Source organism: Strigops habroptila, chromosome 8, assembly GCF_004027225.2.
Source record: "Strigops habroptila isolate Jane chromosome 8, bStrHab1.2.pri, whole genome shotgun sequence".
NCBI lineage: Eukaryota > Metazoa > Chordata > Aves > Psittaciformes > Psittacidae > Strigops > Strigops habroptila.
In genome coordinates, this window is record NC_044284.2 from 56,166,779 (window position 1) to 56,189,998 (window position 23,220).

A 23,220-nucleotide genomic window follows, 5' to 3' on the forward strand; every position below is an offset into this window, starting at 1 on the left:
CAACTAGCACTTTTACATACAGTTCTCAGGATTCTGGGTCACTGCTTTGAACCTCATCTTGAGTTATTTATCCAGTAAAAGTTATTACTGGATGTAGGCCCAAAAAGGGATTTTGGCCCAAAATCCTCAGAACTATTTGGAACTCATACACCCTAGTCTATATTACTGAAGAGCATTTAAGATTAAAGAGGTATTAATACAGGTTGAGACAAGTATTTTAAAAAAGAAATTCTACAGGAAGGATTTTACCTAAAAATCTATTGAGCCTTTCAAAATTTGTGGTTTTTCTCTGTGTAACTGACCACAGCTGTTCATGTAACATCTCAAGAGAGACTGCATTCTGTGGAAAACAATCCTAAAGGCCTTACCGCTTTGAATACAAGAAGTTCAATGTTACATAGTCTCCACAGAGTAAGTAATGAATCTGTCCACACAGGAAAATCAGTCTGAGTGAGTGGCTCAGGATGAATCCTTTTATTGACTTGGGCACTGTCAGATACAAAACCAAGACAGCCGACAGGATCTCTTGCTGGCCAGTGCCAGCTGGGACACACCTCTGAAGTCAAAGGTAAGAATTTCACCCTGTATTGATCAGCAAATTAAATTCTCAAGCAAATATCTTGTTCAAAGCAGCACTTCTGCTAAATTCCTGATCTATTTCCAGTTATTGTGGAGTGCAACTGGCTGCTTATACAAACAAATACCTTATAACATCTGTCCTACCTATAGGATACACACAAGTAAAATGGGATAAGATTCCTTTTACTCTGCGCGAGATTGTCTTTCCAAATCACAGCGCTTACGCAACATGCTATCAGACCCATTGTCACTTAGAAAACAGGAAACAGATTAGCATTAAGAAGTGGTTTGTCCAAAATCATTTAATAAATCAGCAAGAGATAACTAGAAACAACATCCTGACCTCTTGAGTACACATCCAGACAATGCAGCATTCTTCCCCCCTATCAGCTAGCTACCTGTTCATCCACTTAAAAAGCTAATCCTTTTTTTTTTTCAGTTTAAAAATCTAAGGTCCTAGCAGCTCTGGATCTCTCAATTTTAGCACAACAGGAATTCTTAAGTATTCTGAGCAAGGAATGGCAATGCAGCTGGTATTATTTATGTATTTTTTTACTACTATTTGTATTTCTTTAAACAGATTGTAGATGAAAATCTCTTTCAGGATATTACTCACCTAGACTTGATGGCTCGTCACCTGACAAAAATTCCTTCCCATGTTTTCTGGGATAAGAGACACAGGCCAAACTGAAGCTCCACTCTACCTACCAAAAAAGTAAGCTTCAAACTTGCATCAAGAAAGATCTTCAGTTTGGGAAAATTACTGTCTACTTCTAGTATGAACTGTTGACTGTCTGCTTTTAATTTGACATTATCATGTATTTTGTAATTGCACAAGGCAAACAAATCCTCTTCCTTCTTATGACAAAAAAGAATGGATGCATATGAAAGCCAACCATCATGTTCACTCCAAAGTGGAATTAAGAGTATTCACTGACATGATACGGAGTTCCATTAGAAGACATACGACTTTAGTTGCCAACGTTTTGAACAGGTAAGTTACTTTTCCAAACTCAGAAGCAGTTAAATTTAAGTAGCTAAATGAAGCTGTTGAGAAGTTAGTGGGGAAACACCACCAGGCAACATGGTTCTGACAGCTGGATGCTACTTCTGTGAAGAGGTGACACACAGCGGGTTCATCAGAGGGCAGAGGATGGCAAGGAAGTCCCTGTAAACCAAAGAAACCAGTGAAGTCCAATGCTGAGGTCTAACCCAACAACATCAAGGTACTAAAAGCAGAGGGGTTAGTATTCTGTATGGCTTTAAGTCTGCTGTACTGAAGCAAACAGCTTTCAACCCAGTATGTCAGTTCCTTCATTAAGCACTTTCATTGCCATTTTATTCCCTGTCAGTACTTCACAATGATCTAACAGACTTAACATTAATCTCCAGTATAATTTCCAATCAGCTTCCAGTAGTTTCTAGTTAAGCTGCTTCAGATAACTTGCACTGGAAATGTAACTGTCAAGTGGCCAATTCATCTGCTAGACGTTAGTCTCTTTTATCTTTTGAGTGCAATGGTATTCTGTGAATGCAATAGAAACTTTTACATGACAGAACTTTAATGAACAGGAAATTAGAGAAAGACAGTGAAGAGGATATCAAATTATTCAGATGATTAGCAACCATTTAATCATCTTCAGTTTCATGATAAAGAGTTAAATGGACTGCACACAATTTGGAGGGGAAAGAGGGTTGAAAGCAGCACAGCCAGAGGCAAAGTGTACCCAAGATGGAAACTTGATGGGGGACTTAAAAGGAAAAAATTAAATAATTAAAATTGGGCAGCTCACAGGTTTCAAATAGCCTCAAGAATGTGTGTGATCCTGATAAAATTAATAAAGATATTACACCACCTAATCCAACTGATGGCTCATTAAAAGAAAATAGGCAAAGAGATTTGGATCCACTTGGTTGAGTATATTAAAACCTAGAACTACTGCCACAAAAGGATCAAAAGAAACGTGTAAATGGTTGCTGGAACTCCTAAACTTCTGACCAAGCAATCTATGACGTAAAGGAGACATCAGGCTGACAGACATATTTAAGAAGAATCATATATGCTGGGTTTAACTAAAGTTCTCTTAAACCCTGTATGCTGACGGCAGCCAGTAGAGGTGCTTGCATATCTTCACAGATAAATCTTAGGATTCTAAACACTTGGGCTCTGCAACCCTTGTGCAGGCAAAAATCCTTGGACACGAGTAGCCTGAGCTTTCTTTGAAGCTGCCACAACTCCTAATGGGGTAAGTGTCAGCTGGGATTAGTGCGCACTTCAGCTAGCCTCAACATTCAGGCAACTCTTTTCTCTGCCAATTTACCCACTCCCCTCAGAGTACAATCGGAACACTTTATATTGTTTGCATGACATTTATATGTTGCTTCACAGCCAACAGCACCCTTTTGACAAAACAGGCAAACAGTTCACACTTCTGTACTTAAACTTTATTTCTTCATAATTACAGGCTATTGTTAGAATTTTTAACCAAAAGGGAAGTCTATAAATAGAGGCTAATCCCACCTGAACAAGGTTTTCTTTTAAAAAAACAACAGTTAAAACTTCATAAAGTAATGCCATTTAGCTCACAGCAGTGGTTTGTTGGTAGTCTGAGTAAAAGTACTATAGTCAGAGTCAGTAACATGAAATGTAACATCAAATGACTCAAAACTTTAAATTCCGTAAAGGAAAGCAGGAATATATATATAATATATACATATAATATTGTGTTGGTCCACTGAGTATACATTTTTAACAAAAGATAAGAAACTATGTAATCCAGTTAAGCATATGATTTGCAAGATTAGTGTACACTCATTACAAAGATGTATAGATAAGTTATAACTATTTAATACTTGCAAAATTTTAAGTTATTTATTTTTCTGAGCAGGTGTTTAAATGCTCATGTCCCAGTGCAAAAGAAAAAAAGATCCCAGTCAGGTTACCCATTTTTCCTGAAAAACTGAAAATTACCCTCAAATTCAAGCAACAGCAGCATTGACAGGTAATGGGAAGAGCTTAAATACACTAAAGCATGGTCGAGTTCTCCCCCTTCCCCCAGTGTTGTGTGTTGAAATGCTTCAATTTCCTCAACAGAAATACTACAGGCTGAAAGTGCAAGGAAAAAAACCCCATAAATCTCTTGATGTTTATGCTGCTGTCATCCATTTTTCATAGAGCAAAAGATTATTTTGGAGGGAATTATTTTAATGAAACTGATTCTTTCAATAGAGTTCTTTCAAAATGAACAATAAGTTATTTTCATTAAGTTATTTTCATTAACATTCTATCAATCCTACTCTTGACTCAGTGACCATTCAGAAATCATTCAGTTTAAGGTGCAACTATCAGTTGGCATTCAATAAATTACATATACAGAAAACAACTGTGGTAAAAATAAAATAAAAATCAGACTACCTGTTTTTCCTTTCTATTCTCAATCCTATTTCAATTTGAACTTAATAATTTGCCAGTTCAGCTGCATATTTCACAGGCAAAAGTGGCTCAAATAGCAGTGGGGTCTCCCAATCTGACAGTCATCTTGGCCAACAGCAAATGCACATGAATCAACAACTCAATTGCTTTATAAAACAAAATAACAAGTCTGTCTCAAAACCTATGACCATGCAAGAAAAGCATTAAAGGTTTCAGAAAGACATACTCTTTCTGACTTAGACTCCATGAAGATTGTTATTTCAAATCCAAACATAGAATCCTCAATGAAGTGAAAATCTATATGCATACATACAAAATAAAGCACTCCACAATTCTGGCATTACTAAAATCTCTTTAGAAGGATAAAATGTTTCGAATGACTAACTGCTTGACGGGATACAGTCAGCCATGACAGAATAATTGCTGTGATCACTTTATGCTCAATTACCAACTGCTGACAGATTACAGCCAAACTAACAATCTCACTATCTTCATTTTAAACTGATTCGCTTACAGCTGGGAAAAGTACTTTGTTCTCCTGAAAACTTGAGAGAAATTGAATGCTAAACTTAATAGTTATTCAAACAATAACCAAAAGGATTGAATTTAGCAGAAACATTCACACCACTTTCAGAAATTTAAAACCTCCCATAGTTTCTTGTATATACGTATTTTCTGATTAACATTTAAATAGATTAGGTATTCAGGAAAAGGGACAAAACAGTTGACATAAGAGAGAATCTTATTCTAAACTTCATGCTTCTGATATTTCAGATTTACTGAGTGCAATAGCCAGTTCCAAGTCTTCTTGCTCTTGCTGTTTTAGTCTTGCCAATCTTTCTTTCTCTTCTCTCTCACTTTCCCTCTTAGCCCATTCAATCATGTCTTCCTCAGTAGAATACTGCATTTTTAAAAGACAAAACAAACCAGATTAATAATACATTGATAGCTACGACTGTCCAAGTCCTTGCTTTAAGTGACAACTAGGGGTTTTTTATAAAAACATATATATATTCTAATCTTCAAATATTACTTGTTAATTTAAATACACTATTAGGATTAGCTTAGTCTAAGGTTTAACTATTAAGAACTGCATCAAAGCCATCCAATTGATGTTGTCTGATGAAATATGCAATGTTTCCAAGTTCAGTATTAAGTTTCAAAAAAGTTATAAGCAGAAAGTGCCATAATTCAAATCCAATTGTATGTTGGATAAAAAACAGTCTATACAAGAAAAGTTTCGAATACATAAGGAGAACATTTTGCAGAATACACCCCTATCCACACTGGGGGACATCCTGATTTACCCTACTTGCATCAAAAATGATTTTCCCCAGGTGACAATGACTGCAAAAATTAGCTGTAGAATGATTGCGTTTAATTGGTCAGATGAGAAATACTTCTGCCAAGAAGCAGCAAAATAATAAGGTAACCGTACAGTTAGAAGCCCAGTAGTAATACGAAGAAAGGTCAGTGTGATACAAGAGATAGAAAAAGAGAACATATTCTTTCCATGTATATTGATGTGAACAGAATGTGAACTAAATTACTGTGGTACAATGATTATAAATCAGAGACGGTTAAGGGTATTATCTTAAATAAACTACAAAAGGTTATGCTAAAGTTTGTTTCTAGTCAGCATGCAGAAAAACAAAGAGACAGGTGAAGCCCATGTCTTCATGAATGTTAAGTCTGAAAGAATTATAATAGAATCCAGCTAGTTTCTGCTTTGGGCTGCCTCCTTGGGAAATAAATGTAGAAAAGCTCGGTTTTTCTCCATAATTCACTTAGTATTTTCAGTAACTGCAGCTGGTAAAGAATACTTTTTTTTTCCTTCATAAAGATAATGAACACTTTTGCATTCTCCTCCACATTTCACATTCTCTCCTCCAAAGTGGCTTCTCATTCCCTCTAACTAATACCTATGATCACTAACAGCATTTCAGAAATTATCATGCTACGAGACACATCAACCAGTGCAAGTCAATTTTAAAAGCCTGTCAATACTTGGTTTACTTCAATCAAGCACATAGTGTATTAGGTCTGAAAATAAAAAAAAGCAGTATGATCAAGATACTGTAAATGCAAATTGCATTTGACAGGTATCAAGCTTGCAGGTGAGACGATGCCTTTCAAAACTCCTATGTGCAAAAGCTCAAAAGGAAAAAAACCAAGACTATATAAGCATGCACAAACCTTTAGATTTGCTTCTACTGCTTGGACACCACGACTTCTATGAAATGGATTCTGGTTATAAAGAGACACTTACTACTTTATACTTCATTGTACATATGACTGGAATTTACCAGCCATTCAAAACTCATCAAATAATATTTCATTAACATACACTGTGATGAGGCTGTTTATCAATATTTCAGTACATTGAAATTATGACCAAACAGTTCAGTGACAGCTAAATTAAAATCACGTCTTTTGTTTGATTTTAAATTGGATAGCTAACAGTGTGCTTGTTATACATATATAATTTAAATCTGCTGCATGCCCTGATAAAATGGATAATCCCCAGAACAGAGATATTTTAAAAGTCCTATTTTCTAAAAGCTAGGAGGCCTCCATGGAAAAAAGATAATCACAAAAAGATAATCACAAAACCAAAGCAATTTAAACAGTAACTACAGCATTTTGCAGTATTTTATTTTAGGACAGCCTCAGCTGTAAATTAAATGTAAATAGAATCACAGAATCATAAAATAGTTAGGGTTGATACTGTTACAACTGGAAGCGATATCCCTTTTGTAGAGGGGATATGTTTTAATGTTTTAAATTAGACTGAAGACTTCAGTATGAACAATTCAAAGCTGTCATTATACTGAAACAAATGTAAAAAGTGTTTACTCACAGTACTGAAGTTTGCAAAATTGTTGGGGTCAGCCTCTTTACTGACGCTGGTGGGAGCAAATGGATCACTGAATAGATCTGCTTCTTGTTCTTTGGGAATGTCTGGGGTGGGGAAAGGCTGAAATGGATCGCTCGGTTTAAAGGAATCTGAAGAGTCTATTTGATTGATAGGTCTTTTCCCTTAGATTAAAATGAATTTAAAATGAATTTAAGATAGCAGGTAATAACATGCTAAAAATAGTAAAAAAAAAAAGAACAAATTCAAAAACTACTTGGAATGCAGCCTCTTCTAGTAAACTAGTGGAGTTGCAGTGACTTCAGAGGAGGGGTTGCCAATTTAAAAAAATGAGGGTACAGTCCACAGTTTCTTAAAGGGTAATCAGGTAAAAAGGAGCACATGTATGTTACTGATTCAAGAACACAGTTATAGAATCACAGAATGGTTTGGGTTGGAAAGGACCTAAAGATCATCTAGTTCCAACCCCCTGCCATGAGCAGTGACACCTCACACTAGACCATGTCACCCAAGGCTCTGTCCATCTGGTCTTGAACACCGCCAGGGATGGAGCATCCACAACCTCCCTGCGCAACCCATTCCAGTGCCTCACCACCCTCACAGTAAAGAACTTCTTCCTTATATCTAACCTGAACTTCCCCTGTTCAAGTTTAAGCCCATTACCCCTTGTCCTACCGCTACAGTCCCCAATGAAGAGTCCCTCCCCAGCACCCTTATAGGCCCCTTTCAGATACTGGAAGGCTGCTATGAAGTGTCCACGCAGCTTCTCTTCTCCAAGCTGAAAAGCCCCAACTTATGTACTAATTAACTATTTTGAGAACAGAATTTCTAGCAGTTTTGAGCCCCTACTCTATCAACACATTATTTTTGTCTTCTGCTTATCAACTGTCCATGATCGTTCCAACAAGCCTCTTTTATTATTTGTCTGGATCAAGTTAACATGGTTTTTTTCAGATACCAGAGCAGACACCATGTCCTCTCACTATGCTAACGCCAGGAATTTCTGGAGTTTTTAAACTAACAAAATGAAAGAGTATGGTAACAAGCAATCACAGGTTTAACTATTTTCTTAATCCTTGCCTTGGTAGCTGCAGACATAACAGAATCAGGCGCAAGCCCCCACTTATCTTGTTCTTTTTTTTTCACCTTAACTCCAGTCAGCTTTCAATACCTTTAAGGACATTAACTCAAATACTTTCTATAATAGTTGAGCTGAACTTCATCCCACCATTCTTTCCATATGTTACTGCTTACAGAAAAGCTTTCATTGCAATTTCTTGAATTCAACTAGTGGGTTCTGCAAGTGGCTCAACACTTGGAGTGGTTGCATTTTAAAACCACCTTCTGTTGCCATTTTAGATTAAAACTGCAGAATTGAACCAGAGTGCTTATTATTCTGCAAATTAGTCTAAGAACTCTTTCACAGACCAAAAGAGATTCTAATTTGTCAATGAATTAGAAAATACCCCCTTGGAAATATATGATTTAGACGCTTCCAAGGTAATCTTGCCATGACAGCTCTCCTGCATTGATGATGATCTACTGGCAAACAATGTCTATTTCTTGACTAATGTGGGAGAAGCAGCTTCAAATGACATCCAGGAAATTTCAATTCTGCGTGGGAAGGATTAATAATTATAAGACTATGAAATATACAATCTCCAATGTGCCCCCAAAATCATGTAATGGGGGTGCTTATCTGCATCTAGAAAGGCAGTAGGTTTCAGAGGCAAGCAAACAGCCCTTCTGCATTCTTTCCAGTAGTGTGAAGAATTAAGAGAAAGATTTGTGGGCATTTATTTGAAAAAGCATTCCCTTGTTTTGGGTCAGACCAAGGGAGTCATTAAAACCAAATACACTTAAGTATCTCCATTTTTTATTTCTCTTAGGAAAGTATTTTATTGGTAATGGTTATGAAGATAACCACAGCATCATTTTTAATATGTGGAAAACAAACCAGGCTACTTTTTACTAGTCCCCTATTGATAAGGATGCTGTTGGTTCCACCACTAGAAGCTTGCATTCTAAAAGCAGGTCTGTACACTACATCATAGCCATTCCCATACAATAAGGTCAGTAATCCTTTTTTGGTTTAGATAAGGACCACCATTAAGAGGAAATACTATCAAGCATTCAAATTATCATCTGTCCTATCAGCTGTTTTAATGCTATTTACAATGAAACTGATTACTTGCAAGGCATAAGCATGAATTATTCTAATATAAATACACTTAAATTTACTGCGTTCCCCTTCTTTTGAGGAAAATGACAAATACATGTTTAATTTGATGCTACAGTTTTCCAAAACACCTTCAGATTCATAGTGCAATAGTGAAAAAGTGATGCAGTAGAGTTTTAAAGAAAGTGAAATAAAGGATAGAAACTTAAGAAGAAATACTAGTGATGTATTTTCCAATTTATGCAAAAAAATTGAGTGAGGAGTCTGTTGTAACATGGGCTTGTTGCAACCACAAGAAGGTGTTTATCTTTGATAATTATGGCCTTATCTGCAAAGCAGGGACACCTTCCACTAGAGCAGGTTGCTCCAAGCCCCTGTGTCCAACCTGGCCTTGAACACTGCCAGGGATGGGGCAGCCACAGCTTCTCTGGGCACCCTGTGCCAGCACCTCAGCACCCTCACAGGGAAGATAAAGAGCTTCTTCTGTATACCTAATTTAAATCTCCCCTATTTCAGTTTAAAGCCATTCCCCCCTGACCTATCCCTACATACACTTGTAAAAATGTCCTTGTCATGGCGTAGACCAGAGCACTCAGGTATCACTGAAGAGAGAACAGCATAGGAAACTTGCATTTATTACTATTACACTGGCTAGGTTGACTGCCACAGACCTCTGGGAAGGCCACTTGGAAAAAGTTAATCTAAAAGCCCGAAGCAGTCATTTAACCTGGTTTTATTCACTTTGCATTAAACCCAGAGGTTTTGCAATGGAAAAAAACACACTGAATTCACACTGAATTCTCAATTTAAGTACAATTTAATGCAAGATTCACAATGTATCACATTAGTAACCATTTAATCTGCAGCCATGCCATGTTCTTGCAGATCCTTGTAATAACTCATTTTTTTCCTGTTTTCTAAATTCTTTCTCTCTTCAGAAAGAAAAAAACTGATCCCAAACACCATGTGACATTCAACTCCAAGGAAACCACCAAAGATCAGGAACAGACTTGTTTCACATCCTGCCTTTTCATTCTCAATTCAGGCACTTCACCATTCCCTCATACTGTCCCACTCCAATATCGAAGCAGCTAATTGCTGACAACATCTCAGTATTGGCACTTACCAGGGGGTGGTGGACAGGGCCTTGTGGGAGTTCCAGTTTTAGGAGGCAGTGCAGGAGGAACATCCTCACTTTTAGCTGGTGGTTCATCAAATAAGTTTTTAGTTATGGTCACACTGTTGACAGAACCTGATGTGGAAGAGCTAAAGGGATCCTCGTTGTTGGCCTTTAACAAAGAAAACAGCAACACACACATTTTCAGTGCAATTCTTCTACACCTTCCCCTTCTTTTCAGTAATGCAGTATTTATTTAGAACTGAAAGTCTGGACTAAGAGAGAAAGCAAACACTTTTGTTTGGTTTTACACATATAATCCACATACTCTGGGATATTGTAAAAATGAAGAAAAATCAGGAATGGTTTGTCTGTACAGCAATATAAAGTTGAGTGCAGTCAAACATGCAAAAGTAGTATTTCTGCTGTTAAACTCAGTCTCTGCAAATATAGAGAAAATACTTATAAATCCACAAAGATTACATTGCATTCTTCACAGTGGATAATTTACTATAAAGACCTCGCGTACAAGAAAGTCAGCCACTATAAATTTTTAGTGGTGGCAAAACTGTAATGAAACTGTTGGCAGAGAAGGTAAACTGTGTCTTGTCACTGCAGAGTTTCAAGCATTTTCTATGAGTAGCAGTAGCTTCCTATTACCTTTGACAGTGTGCTAAAGTCAGCAAAGCCACTTCCAAAGGAGTCATTTCCAAACAGAGAGGCAAAGGGATCTGTAGCTAAATACACACAAATCAAGCAAACAGAATGAGATTAAAAGTTAAACATCAAAAAGACTGAAAAAGTCCCTCAACAAACAAGTAACCATTACATATTTTGCAGCATAGACTAGTTAAAATGAAATATTTTATGGGGTGGGCACTTTAAGTAGCTTTTACAAAAATTCGTAACTGTCAACTAACAATTAAGAATAATAATTATTCTAAACAGAGAATAAATAAAAAAATACTGGTATTTTGGTTCCCTACATTTAAAAAAATGGAATTTACCACTGAAAGCATCAAATAACCATTCTGTTAGATGTTCTGCTGAGCTACATGTACGCATGCACACAAAGGGATTTTTGTGTGCATACACCCATAAATAGAGACATATATATATATAAATGAAAAGCCCACTGTGGAATAAAGTATCTAAACCTCACATAATCTCAATGTAATTCAACGTTACCCTTTAATTCTTATGTGCCTCAACAATATCTAAAACCTGCTATTCTACTGTAAAGCAAGAAGTGCACTGTCTTTATCAATACTCACTTCTGCATCTCTAGAAAATGGCATTTTTTCCTTTTAAATTAAATTAAACTGAACAGGCTTACAATAGGAAATCACACATGGATTCATGTTTTGGATTGCCACTTGTCAGTGCAACTTGGGAGAACAGGAGATTAGAGTCTTCCCTAAAACGTCTTCAGGCCTCAGATGCGAAAGGGTCATAGCAAAAGGAACAAGCTTTAACAGTAAAAGTTCTTGATGAAGCAGTTATTCTATTCCACATCTCCTCCTGTAGTAGAAAGCTATCCTGTATGTTACTTAGAAAGTAACATGAAATCTCTAAAATGGGAAGCAGTACAAACCAGTCACATAGTCTAAACACTTAAATCAGGGTATTTTACCAGTTTTAAGTAAACTACACACTACAGATAATGAGACAGTTTTGGTTTATAAAAATACCCCCCTGTAAACTTGCACCTTATGTCATACTTTACAGGAAAATTCAGAGAACACAGGAAATCCCTAAAATGCTCCATCACAAATTCAGTTAAAAGACTAGAAACAAAAGTAATAAAAAAAAAAGGGGGGGGGCAAATAAAAACAAAACTCAAAGTAGTCTGATGTGTATAATGTACTTTTACCTAGATCATTTGATGTAGTAACACTTGTTCCACCAGGAGCAAAAGGGTCATTCTTCTTTGATATCTCTGTCTAAAATAAAAAAATCCTTTAGAGGGAAATTTGTTTTTCAGCATAAAAGGTTCCTCATTCTAAGAGTACGACCACGATTTATTTTAGTTTAGAAGTTTTAAGATAAAATATTTTGGAAATAGCTTTTACCAGCATCAGTAAACAAGCCTGTTAACAGAAACTCCTCCTCAAAACAGTGATTAGTACTTTCAAAGGATGGGAAAAAAAGGTACAATATGTGCAACACACTTGGTAACCACTAACACTAAATTTAACAGTATCTGCTACTTATTTTAGTCTCAGATTTCTGCAACCAGAGCCATCTTCATGAAGATGTATCTACACGGTAACACCATGAAAAGTATGGTAAAGCTCTTACTGTAATATGACCAAGAATTAGTCATATTAGAATATCAGGACTGCAAAAAAGATAGTGTGCTAAGCATTGAAGATTGCAGAAAACTGATTTTTAAGGTTGTAGGTGTAGGCTGTGATGTGCAACGTGACCCTGAGATCTGCATAACGCGCACACCACATGGAATGGAAAGACACTACCACCACCATTAAGTGTAGTGAGGTCTCTCTCTTGACTGTTTTGGGTTTGCCTCAGGCACATTCTACAGCCACTTTATTTGCTTCCTAACCCTAATCCACACCTATCTTTAATTCTTATATACATCTACGCATATTTTATACACACAAAAAACTGGAAATGAGGCATGAACAGAAGCAGCACTGAGGAAGAAAGGAGATGGCAAAAGGATGGAAGCAAACTTACAACATGAGAATAGTTTCAGCTTCTTAAATTGTTTGTGTATCAGCCTTAAATATTACCTCATCTTCATTAAGTCCTATTCAATATCAGAGAATGTTTCATACCCAACTCTACCTTGTAATAGGCTCAAGACTAATTAATAACTGCTTAGTTATAAAGTGAATAGCTAAAAGTTACACTAAGTAGACTTGAAAGAGGTAAAGAGGTTCATTCAGTAAGAATCCCCACACTGTGAGAGGGCTTCAATGACTCTTACTGAAAAAAACACAAGAAAACCCAAACAATATACAACTATAGAACAATTTGGCTTTTCAGAGGGGAAACTGCATACTAGATTTCAAATAAAATATAGAAGATCCTTATTGATCCCATAAGCTTTGGAGGCAAAAATTCAGTGTCTCAACATAACTTGGTGAGATTAATCTTGGGTTTCTTTCAATGTTTAGTAAGTTCCACCAGCTACCAATAGAGCTTCGTTTGTTCTTCTTAAATGTTCTTATGTGTGGAGCAGTGAATCCACACCAAAACATTTTTAAAATGGGGGTTTTTTGGTCTTTACTTCTATTTCATCTGTGACTATTTCTAGGAAATAGGAAACAAAAAAGGAAAAGACAGAGCCATGAGGTAAAAGGTAACCATTTATCTATATGATTTCCAAATATCAGCTTTTGAAGGCATGTCCAAATGTATGAAATGGGTTATTTTGCCCAAATTATATAGAGAAGGAAGTAAAATGTATGCTGCCAAACTTACTGTGATATTACTGTTGTCTGCAGTGCTAAATGGATCAGTGCCAGCAGTTGCAAATGGATCAGTGGAGGACTGTTTGAAAAAACAATCTGTTGCAAAAGGATCTGAGCCTTTGAAGGGATCACCACCAAAGGGATCTAAAAATAAACATCTCATTAACATTTCTGCTAGCTTTACCTAGCTTGGTATCTTAAAAACTAAACATTATATTGCTTTTTTGCATACTGCAAGAAGGCCATACTGCATTTAAGACCAATTAGGAAATTCACCTGCAAATAATGTGTGTTCTGTGATTTAGAATTAGACAAGCTGACATTTTCTGCACATCATGGAAACTTTGGATGGTGCCAGTCTTTTGGTTCTAGAACCATCTGATTTCTTTAACCAAGCCCCCTAAAATGAAGCATTTTACAAAATCTAATGTTTTCCACAACTCTCCTACACTCCTCTCCTTCACTCCCCAGACAGAATTGACGTTTTCTTATTTGGCACTTGGTGCTCAACACTATTTTTCCATGGGCTTCCTACTGGTCATTTTGCTTTTTTGTTAGCAATAACTTCATTCAGGACCAAGCAAATAATGCAAGGACATTGCCTATACAGCCAGTCTAAATAGAGACTTCCCACCTTTTTCAGTATTTAGTTCTAAAGAAAGATGGTGAATTAAGAGCCTTTGAAAGAGTACAATCCTAGTGTTTGCATATAAAACAGGCAGCAAGAGTTTGGGGGCTTCTGTTCACCACCTTCAGATGCTTAAATCCCAACTAAGGACACTTCCAACAGCAAGAGAGAAGTTCACCAGCAATGGGCTTCTCTGAAAAGGTTTAACACAAGTGGCCAGCTGCAATCACCATATATTTATCTATCCTATGGTGACTTTTTGGGTCATTCCCACCATTTTTTTGCGCTGATAATAATGGGGTAATACTTTCCCTCACATACTTTTCTAGTAGGAACCATTTAGACAAACAAACACATTACAAAGTTACTTACCAATTTTCCCAAAAGGGTCATCTTTGAAGGGATCACCTGTTAAAAAAAAGAAGTTACCTGTACTCAGTTGAAATCTTCTGGATACAAACTCACTTCTACATTTAGAATTTAAACACCTCTCACTCAGAGGAATATCTGCACTATTTTCAATGGAACCACAAGAACTAGCATTACATGAAGCTAATTAGACATAGCTCATTACCATCATGAAATACATAAAAGCAGCCGTCTCAAAGATGCATTTATGTTGGCTATTGTCCACAAACACCCACATTATGCAGTATCTACCACCACAGGAATTCAGGCAGGCCATGGACAGAAGCTTAGTCTCAAGTTCTGATTAATTCTCATAGGCCCCATGGATAGTAGCTCTTAAGTGCTCATTTCTGTACTGGATTCATGGTCCCAATTGCATTAGTTCTAATCTACATCTACAGTTCATCTACATCTGAGAGAAATAGATATACTGTCTCCTAGCTGTAAGTATCTACCCCTGAAGATATAGAGCAGACAAAGCTCAAAAGGTTGGCTGCTAACAGGTATGTCTTTCTCCTCTGAAAGGCTTTGTCATGTGCTTTAAGTAGAACCACTTCGATATAAACAAAAATCAAGCAATATCTACACAGAAACCAGTCAAGCTGTTTTAAATTAGTTTCATTTATTAATTAAAAGTATTAATTCTGCATTGACATTCTTTCAGAAGCCAAGCGATGCAAAACAAATTTAGCTTATCTTCCTTTCAAAGTGATAGGAGCTAAATTGATCAGACCACATTGATTCTGAAAGCATGTAAAATCATATTAATGTGGCTGAAAACATCCACTTCAGCAGTTAATCCAAATTAACTCCCCTTCTCCAAAGTGGCTCCATATAGACAGATCATTTCCTCCAACATAACAGAAAAATAAAAGCAGAGCGGCAGCATTCGAAGTGGCAAAGTACTTAAAATAAAGCATAGCACTTCCACAAGACAAACAGATGGTGCAGTTCCACATTACCTTTCTCTGAGTGCCAAACTCACCATAAGTAGGGCACAGCCATTCATTCTCGACCACCCACACCCTCCCCACGCCACAGCTCACTGAACCCTCAGTTGACCTCTTCAGGGATCTGTGCTGCAAATTAGATTAGTGACACCGCATGTATCACAACTATGCCCACACCTTTGAGACCAAAATGCAACCAAAGGGTGGGTGGGGTGTAAGAGAAGTACTTAGGAAGAGCCATAAGGGAAATGTGCAATTGTTACAGCTAATTAGAAAGTCCAGCTGAAGGAAGGAGAAACACCCTGGAACTCTTATAATTCCTATTTTCACAATGCTATTGGCTCCATGCTCCTGTCACTCAGACATGTTTGCATTTGTTGTAGAAAGAGCAGTTCCAAGGTGAAGATTAGTCTGAGATGTGTTCATACAACACCTGTTTCTGCAAATCTGCACTTAGAGAGAACAGTTTACTTACTGCCAACAAAAGGGTCAGACTGGAAGAACTCTAAGCTGGTTTCAGAAACTATATCAGGCAACGAATGAGATTCGGCATCAAATGGGTCTTCCTGGGCAATGCAAAACAAGCAAAGTATTACATTTTTTAAGACGTGCAGGATGAAAAACACCCATGTTGTCCTGTGTTACCATTTAGTAGTTTCTTAAAGCTGGGGAAAAAGCTAGAATTCTACATAATTCATATATGAAGATCCAAAATATTTCTCAACAACAACCTGCTACACGAGATTTAAATGTTTTCATGACATCACACTCTAAATAAAAACAATAAGAAGTGAGAACTTTATTCCTCTGTTGTTCTATGACCATGATATAAGTGCCACAATGCCAGCCTGAAACAGTTTAACTAGGATTTAATTTGCCTTTTCCTCCCCCAGATTTGAACAAACTCACTTTTTTGGTAACAGTTGCAGCTGGGGTCTCTTTCTCTTCTTCTACAACAGAGGCTGTTGTTTCAGGACTATTCCTTATCTATATAAAGATAAAAGCAATTCACTCTAAATCAATTGAAGACTACACAATATAAAGTATCAAATAGCTACAAGAACATACTAAAGGATACTTCAAGAGGTTCATACTTATTATAGAACATACTGAAGTGTTCTGTAAACCCCGTGAAAGTTAAAAAAATATATCAAGAATCTACTGGGACATAAGGAAGAAGATTTAAAGCAAGACATCTTTAGATTTTCTGTACCATTCCTTATTCCATTCTTGATGCTCCAACTGGAGACAGCTGCTCTCCTTTAATGTTAATTCTACTATTCAATTTATGATATTTTGCTTTGGAAACAAATACAGACAAATTTTTATTGCCACATTCCAGCCATGCTAAAATTGCCTCCTTTTCTGCTTATCAACTTTCAGATTGTGGAAGCATAGTCCCTCAGAATAACACCCTGAAATTTCACTTGTGCAAGTGTTTAACAACATAATCAATCTTGATACATTCTTAACTTATTCCAACTTCACAGCTGCATTGCATGATGATCAAGCAGGCAAAACACTACTCACTGGAGACACACTGTTTGCTTGTTCATCTTCTGCTATACTTTCCCCTTCAGCATTCTCATTAAGGTTAGCAGTTTCACTGCTGCTGTTGCTAAGACTAGAGTGATCCACAGTTCCATTAACAAGTGTAGTATGTGGCTGAGAGTGCCAACTAAACTGGTTATTTTCCAATTCTTTCAGCTCAAGAAGTTTTGTCTGCACCTGTAAACAGAAATAAATGTGTATGCGTCAGTATGGCAGCACACAGAATCTAGTATATGACCATCCCCTCTTAAATATAAGATGGAAGATGTATGTCTGAAATTCTTATTTTCAAAAGAAAATATAATAAAAAACATGTTATTTCAAAGGGTGACATTTGGGAGACGAGCACAAATCTGATTTGGAGGAGGTGCAATGTGGTTGAAGGACAGACCTGAGAACCTTCTCCTGCCAAGGAAGCAGACTGCATCACTGGCAACATCCAGGCTTGATGCTTTTTTTCTACTCAAACTCGTAAGAGCTGCAAAGCTCTCAGGGTTTTTTCATTTATTTAGTTTGTTGTGTTTTATGGGGAATGGGTTGGGTTTTTTTCATTTAAATTATGCATTAGCAATTGCCTTTAACTCTAAATTACAGATGCTGTTTTATCACAATTCTCATCTTCCAAGAAGGACAATTACAAATTCGTCTCCTCCCTCATGACTTTTGAAGCCTATAAAATCCACAGTATGTCTTCCTAAGCAGACAGTTACACTCACATGTTATTATTTCAGCAATATGCTTAATGCAGTGCCTCACAGCAAACATTTACAAGCAACATGCCGGTTATGAAGGAATTACTGGATTTAGTAGATTATACAGAAGGTTGGACAGAGCCTTGGGAGACATGGTCTGGTGTGAGGCATCCCTGCCCATGGCAGGGGGTTGGAACTAGATGATCTTAAGGTCCTTTCCAACCCAAACCATTCTATGATTCTATGATGAACATAGTTCAGATATATAGCCATCTAAATCCCACTGACTTCTGCTAGGTCAGTCACCTAGCAGAGGTTTCATTGACATGCACACATCAAGCCAGGTGGCAGCAAAGACAACACCAGGTGTCTTTCAAATACAGACCTCAGACCAAGCATTAGATAATCTTGCCTAAAGCACCAAAGCACCCATAAAGCAATAAAATCAGGAGTACTGATATAAAACCTATCAAAAAAGCCTGTAGTACAGTCAAGCATAACCACTTATCATCCTCAAATCTGTTCACTGAAGGTAGAGCTTGCTAGCATATCAATACTGAAATTGCACAACCTTCTCTCTACTGGTGAGGAAACAATGGAAAACCTATTTATTTACTTCTCAGTTTCTAAACCTCAAAGCCAAACTTAAAAGTTATGAATATGTTTTAAGGCTCTTCAGCAGAAGAAAGTGTTTTGCAGGAATAGTGGAAATCTTAAAAACAAAAAAAAAATGAAATTGTTAACAGGTTACAGACATGAATTGTGTGAAGTGACCAACCCAAAAGCCAGCCATTTCTAGGGCTCAAAGTTAATAGGAAGCCTCTTCATTTTGTTTCTAACTTGATAATGATGTGAGTCTGGCTAATATATTAGCTGGCAAGTCAGAGGAGGTGAAGAATAATGAGGGAAGGCTGTGCTAGCTTGCACATCCCTGAAGTAATAATAAATCACTGACTGCAGATAGATGCTAAGTGTTCCTTTAGCATAAAAGCAGACACTTCAAAGCACAGTGCTTAAAAACAGTGCAGGCGTATCTCTGCTTCTCAGTATCTAATCTCAATCAAATTTATTCTTACATTCACTTTATTTTCCCGCTTCAACAATGCACTAAGTAAATACTACTAATAATTTTATACTGATTTCGCAGCCATTAAAGAATTGTAAGAGCATGCCCCAAGCCATGGCAGAGGAAGAAAGCTTAAATAACTACTGGACATAGAGAATTCAAACATGCATTATCCATTTTTCATTCATTAGACAAATTATTTAGGAAGTATAATAAATTAATCCCTTTTATTAAAAAAACTTGGAGAAAAAACATGAAGTATTCTTGAGCCAGCCTCCAAGAATCCTAACAACTATGAGCACAGAACATATGTGTAAGCAACTGAAGGCATAAGCAAACAGTGATGGAAAAAAAGAGAACAACTCCTTCCCCTTAAGAAAAACCACACTAAAGGTTGTCAGCTAAAAAAAGCTTTTTTTGGGGTCTTTCACAGTGCCTTACTGAATTAATTTCCTGTTGTGAATCCTGCAGATGTTGCTGAAGAGGTCCCAGCTGTGCCTTCCCAGACTCGATGCAATGCTCAAGCTCCGCAGTTTCTTGCTGCAGGCGACTCAGCTCCTCTTGAGCTTTGGTCAGTTCATCTTCATATGCTGAAATCTTTGACTCTTGGCTTGTTATTTCAGCCTTTAGCATGGCAATCTACAACATGAACAATATTTCAAAGCCAAATTATAAAACGAAAAACCACAACACTTCCAAATACATCCAAATACTAATATTTATGACCAGAAAAAGTAAAACCCTCATAGCTATTGCAGAGATTATAGATTATACCTGAATGAAATGTTAATTCCCTATTGGTCTCAATAGGATCATAATATTCTAGCTGTTTTTCTGGCTGTAATGGCTTTAAACTAGAAGAGGGTAGATTTAGATTAGATATTAAGAAGTTCTTAACCATGATGGTGGTGTGACACTGGCACAGGTTGCCCAGGGAAGCAAATTCAAGTGTTCAAGGCCAGGCTGGACGGGGCTTGGAGCAACCTGCTCTAGTGGAAGGTGTCCCTGCCTGTGGCAGGGAGTTGGAACTAGATGGTCTTTAAGGTCCCTTCCAAACCAAACCAATCTGTGATTCTATGATTTTAGCCCTTTAAGAAATACTATAGCTTTATATTAGAAAAAAAAAATCTACATAACTCTAAGATGATTTCTTTTAACTGCTAAGAAATCAGTCCCATTAATTAGTGCTTCTAATTACACTTACACTGCATTCTAATTTCACACTATTTGCTTGCACTTAACTTTATTTACGTGCAAGCATATCTCAGTATGTTTGTTCACACACTAACTAAATTAGGAGGTCACTGGAGTGACATATTTCCTGTTCTCTATAGGTCACAAAATCTTGACACTCAGGCTGTTTATCTGTTAAAGTTTTTCCCCCTGCCCCAACAACTGTTATGCTGCAAGGCTGAGTTCTGCAAAATGGGGCCTTTATTCTTTCAAGGGCCTTAGCCAATAGACCTTACCAAATGGGCTTCCTCTGCACATTTCTGCCTGATATCATTAAGTTGCTCTTCCAACTTGGCCTTCTGCTCATCAAGATCATTAAGGATTTCCTGTGCTTCCTGCTTCTGAGCTTGCAGCTTTTGCAGGTTACTGCTCTCCCGCTTTACTTCATCTTGTAGATCCTGTAATGAAACAGATAAGCTTTGCATGCTCCCTCTCTCCTCCTAACCACTAAATCCCCCAATATAAATTGCAGTACTAACTTGGATTTCAAAGGATCAACAAATTATCTTTCAGAAGCTAGCATTCATACCATGTCAGATAAACAAGTACTCTCAAATTCTAATTCTGAGACATACAAATAAACAGCTTTTTCTTTTCTTTAGTAAAAAGAATCTCACTGAAATATTGAAGATTGTGCATCAATACAGAGATTAGCTCTTTTACTCACAGGGAGGTTAAGGTTTCATTTTGAATTTAGAAGTTGTCTTTATTCAGGCCACTCCATTGTCTGTCTCCTATGCTTTAGCAATATGTTTTACTGAGCTCCACAGTAATAGAAAGTCTTTATCCTGCTCCTTCCCCCTTCAAAAGCACATGGCTGAAAATAGGAACGTGTTTTAGCAACATGCTAAATGACCAAACCGCTTAACAACTCAAATGCACTCCCTTCTAGAGCATCCCTGCCTCTCATTTTGCAAACAACCACCAAAACCATATTTTCCATGTAAGAGTACTGATAAGAAGTGCACATTCCCTACACAGCAATATGGCATCTTTTAATTTATGAAACAGCAGTACGTGTCTTGTGTTCTCAGTACATTAAGTAGCATCATATGATAATTAGTTCATTTCTGAGCAACAGGAACGGTTATACTTCAACAAACTGCAGAGATGACACTGAAAAAAATGTCAAGAAAAGAAATTAGGAAGAAGAAAGAACTGTTAAAGTCAAGAGGAAGTGATAATACAGGGAGATCAAAAAGGATTAATACAAAAGGAAATGTAGTAGATGAAAAGATTGCAGCCTTTCCGAGAAAATATGGTAATTGAAGGAAGAATCATGAACAACAATAAAAAAATGAATAGAGAAAAGATTGAGGAGGATAAGAAAACAAGCAGACGTGAATTTCTGGTTAGAGCATATATCCATGTGCTGCTCTAGGCTAAAATCCTGACATCCTTTTTTGGGGATGTTCTGTTTGGGGGTATTTTTGGTGAGGGAGATCATCCATATGTGCCAACACCTCCAGAAAATCAGGACAAAAAAGCCAGACAGAAATAGAAAGGCATATGGTGCAGCAGTCAGATGCTAGGGGAATAAGTAACCTCGAGACAACTGGAAGACTACCTAAAGAAACATCATAGATGCTTTCAAAAAAGAAACCCAAGCAAAAAAAACCAAAACCCCAAGCAAAACACGAACAACCGAAAAACCTACACAACCCCCCAAATCATATTTGAAGTTCGCTAAAGGGTATATGTCTGATGTACAGCAGTTAGACTAGGTGAATCACTGGGTGCTTCAAATCTATGAAAGACAAGCCAGCACACACACAAAAAGCTCTTACAGCAGCTACTGACTTGGATAATTCGGACACTCTTGATCCACTCATTTTTCACGTCGCTTTGAAAAGCAAGTATCAGCTGATATTCAATGCAAGCAATAGGAGGAAAAAATAACAGCTTGAAGAGATTTCAGTCTCCTTTCTCTAAAAGGAAGCAAGAATTCACATACACAGAAGCTAAACATAGATCACCTCCACTCTTGCTATTGTTCCTTGAATCCCAGTGTCGCACCTAAGCACAGGAATAGAGGAGCACTGAAGAGACCTGACTAAGCCTGATGGCTCCCAGAAGAGAAAAGAAGGAAAAAAACCCAACCCAAACATGTTCACATAAACACTCCAAAATTAAAGGTTGGAGCAGATACAATACACAGAACTGGGGATAATACTCAGACACATCTTCATGAAGTACACGAGACTGCAATTAAATTTGAATTTCAAAGAACACCCTCAGCAGAGAAGCAACACCTCAATGTTCAAGCACTCAATGAGATTCTATATGAAAACCATTAACATATTTGAGGTGGTACAAGCCAATGTTTTTACAGTAAGAGTAATTCTTATATTAGATTTACAATCATTACAACTCTCCCTATTAATGTAGTGTAGGAGAAGGGAAGTCTAGAGGTCTGTATTTCCATAGATTGATGGAGATTTAATAGCTTTTTGGTGTGTACTTCACCAAATGATTCATGTGCTGTTAGGAACTGTTAAGCCTGAAATAGCATGGAAAAAAGTTAAACTTCACTGACTTCCTAATGGCTTGGGTGCCCTGCAACAAAGAACAGAGAAAACCCAGTGCTGAGTGGGATACTCAGAGCATAAATCTGTTTAAGAAAACTCAGGCCAATAAGGAGATCAAAAGGCTGGAAGAGAAGGCCAGAAACATTCTAGACTACTTCGAAGGCCACAGTCCCAAAATATCTTTCCCTTGTCTCCCCTCTTCTCTGAAGCAGTCTCATATACAGTTACATTTCCCCCCTGCAATGATATAAACATGTATTATGCTTTATTCAGGAGCTACATGCATTTGTTCTAAAAATTTCTTTACAAAGTTTCAGTGTCCTATTTTATTGACTTCACCATGTCAATAAAAATCTGTAATTGTTGGGAAAGCCAGGAGAATCACCACTTATTTCAGAGTGTTAGCAGGTAGCTAACCTGTGAAGCACTACATAGAAGACTAGAGTCTTGTGAATGTGTCCAAAACGCCACTGCACTTGAGGCAGTGTCTAGCTGCTGAAGAACACTGTGCTCCTACATCTGTGTCTAGAAGAGCAGGCTG

The 23,220-nt window shown here is 37.2% G+C and overlaps 1 protein-coding gene across 4 annotated transcripts in view; it reads right to left on the minus strand.

The window, feature by feature from the left end:
- Window positions 1–3,002: 3,002 nt before the first annotated feature.
- Window positions 3,003–23,220, minus strand: part of EPS15 (epidermal growth factor receptor pathway substrate 15) — a 70,240-nt gene continuing 50,022 nt past the window's right edge. For 3 of the 4 annotated variants that reach the window (XM_030495396.1, XM_030495394.1, XM_030495395.2), the window contains 12 exons: window positions 20,388–20,549; window positions 19,360–19,557; window positions 17,140–17,337; window positions 16,519–16,596; window positions 16,085–16,175; window positions 14,624–14,659; window positions 13,634–13,767; window positions 12,057–12,126; window positions 10,844–10,920; window positions 10,193–10,355; window positions 6,873–7,051; window positions 3,003–4,913 (listed from right to left, as the gene is read on the minus strand). In XM_030495396.1, coding sequence (XP_030351256.1) covers window positions 4,767–4,913; window positions 6,873–7,051; window positions 10,193–10,355; window positions 10,844–10,920; window positions 12,057–12,126; window positions 13,634–13,767; window positions 14,624–14,659; window positions 16,085–16,175; window positions 16,519–16,596; window positions 17,140–17,337; window positions 19,360–19,557; window positions 20,388–20,549 — 1,533 coding nt within the window. In that variant the 3' untranslated portion in view covers window positions 3,003–4,766. The remainder of the gene's footprint in view (window positions 4,914–6,872; window positions 7,052–10,192; window positions 10,356–10,843; window positions 10,921–12,056; window positions 12,127–13,633; window positions 13,768–14,623; window positions 14,660–16,084; window positions 16,176–16,518; window positions 16,597–17,139; window positions 17,338–19,359; window positions 19,558–20,387; window positions 20,550–23,220) is intronic. The other variant, XM_030495397.1, reaches the window with a different exon arrangement.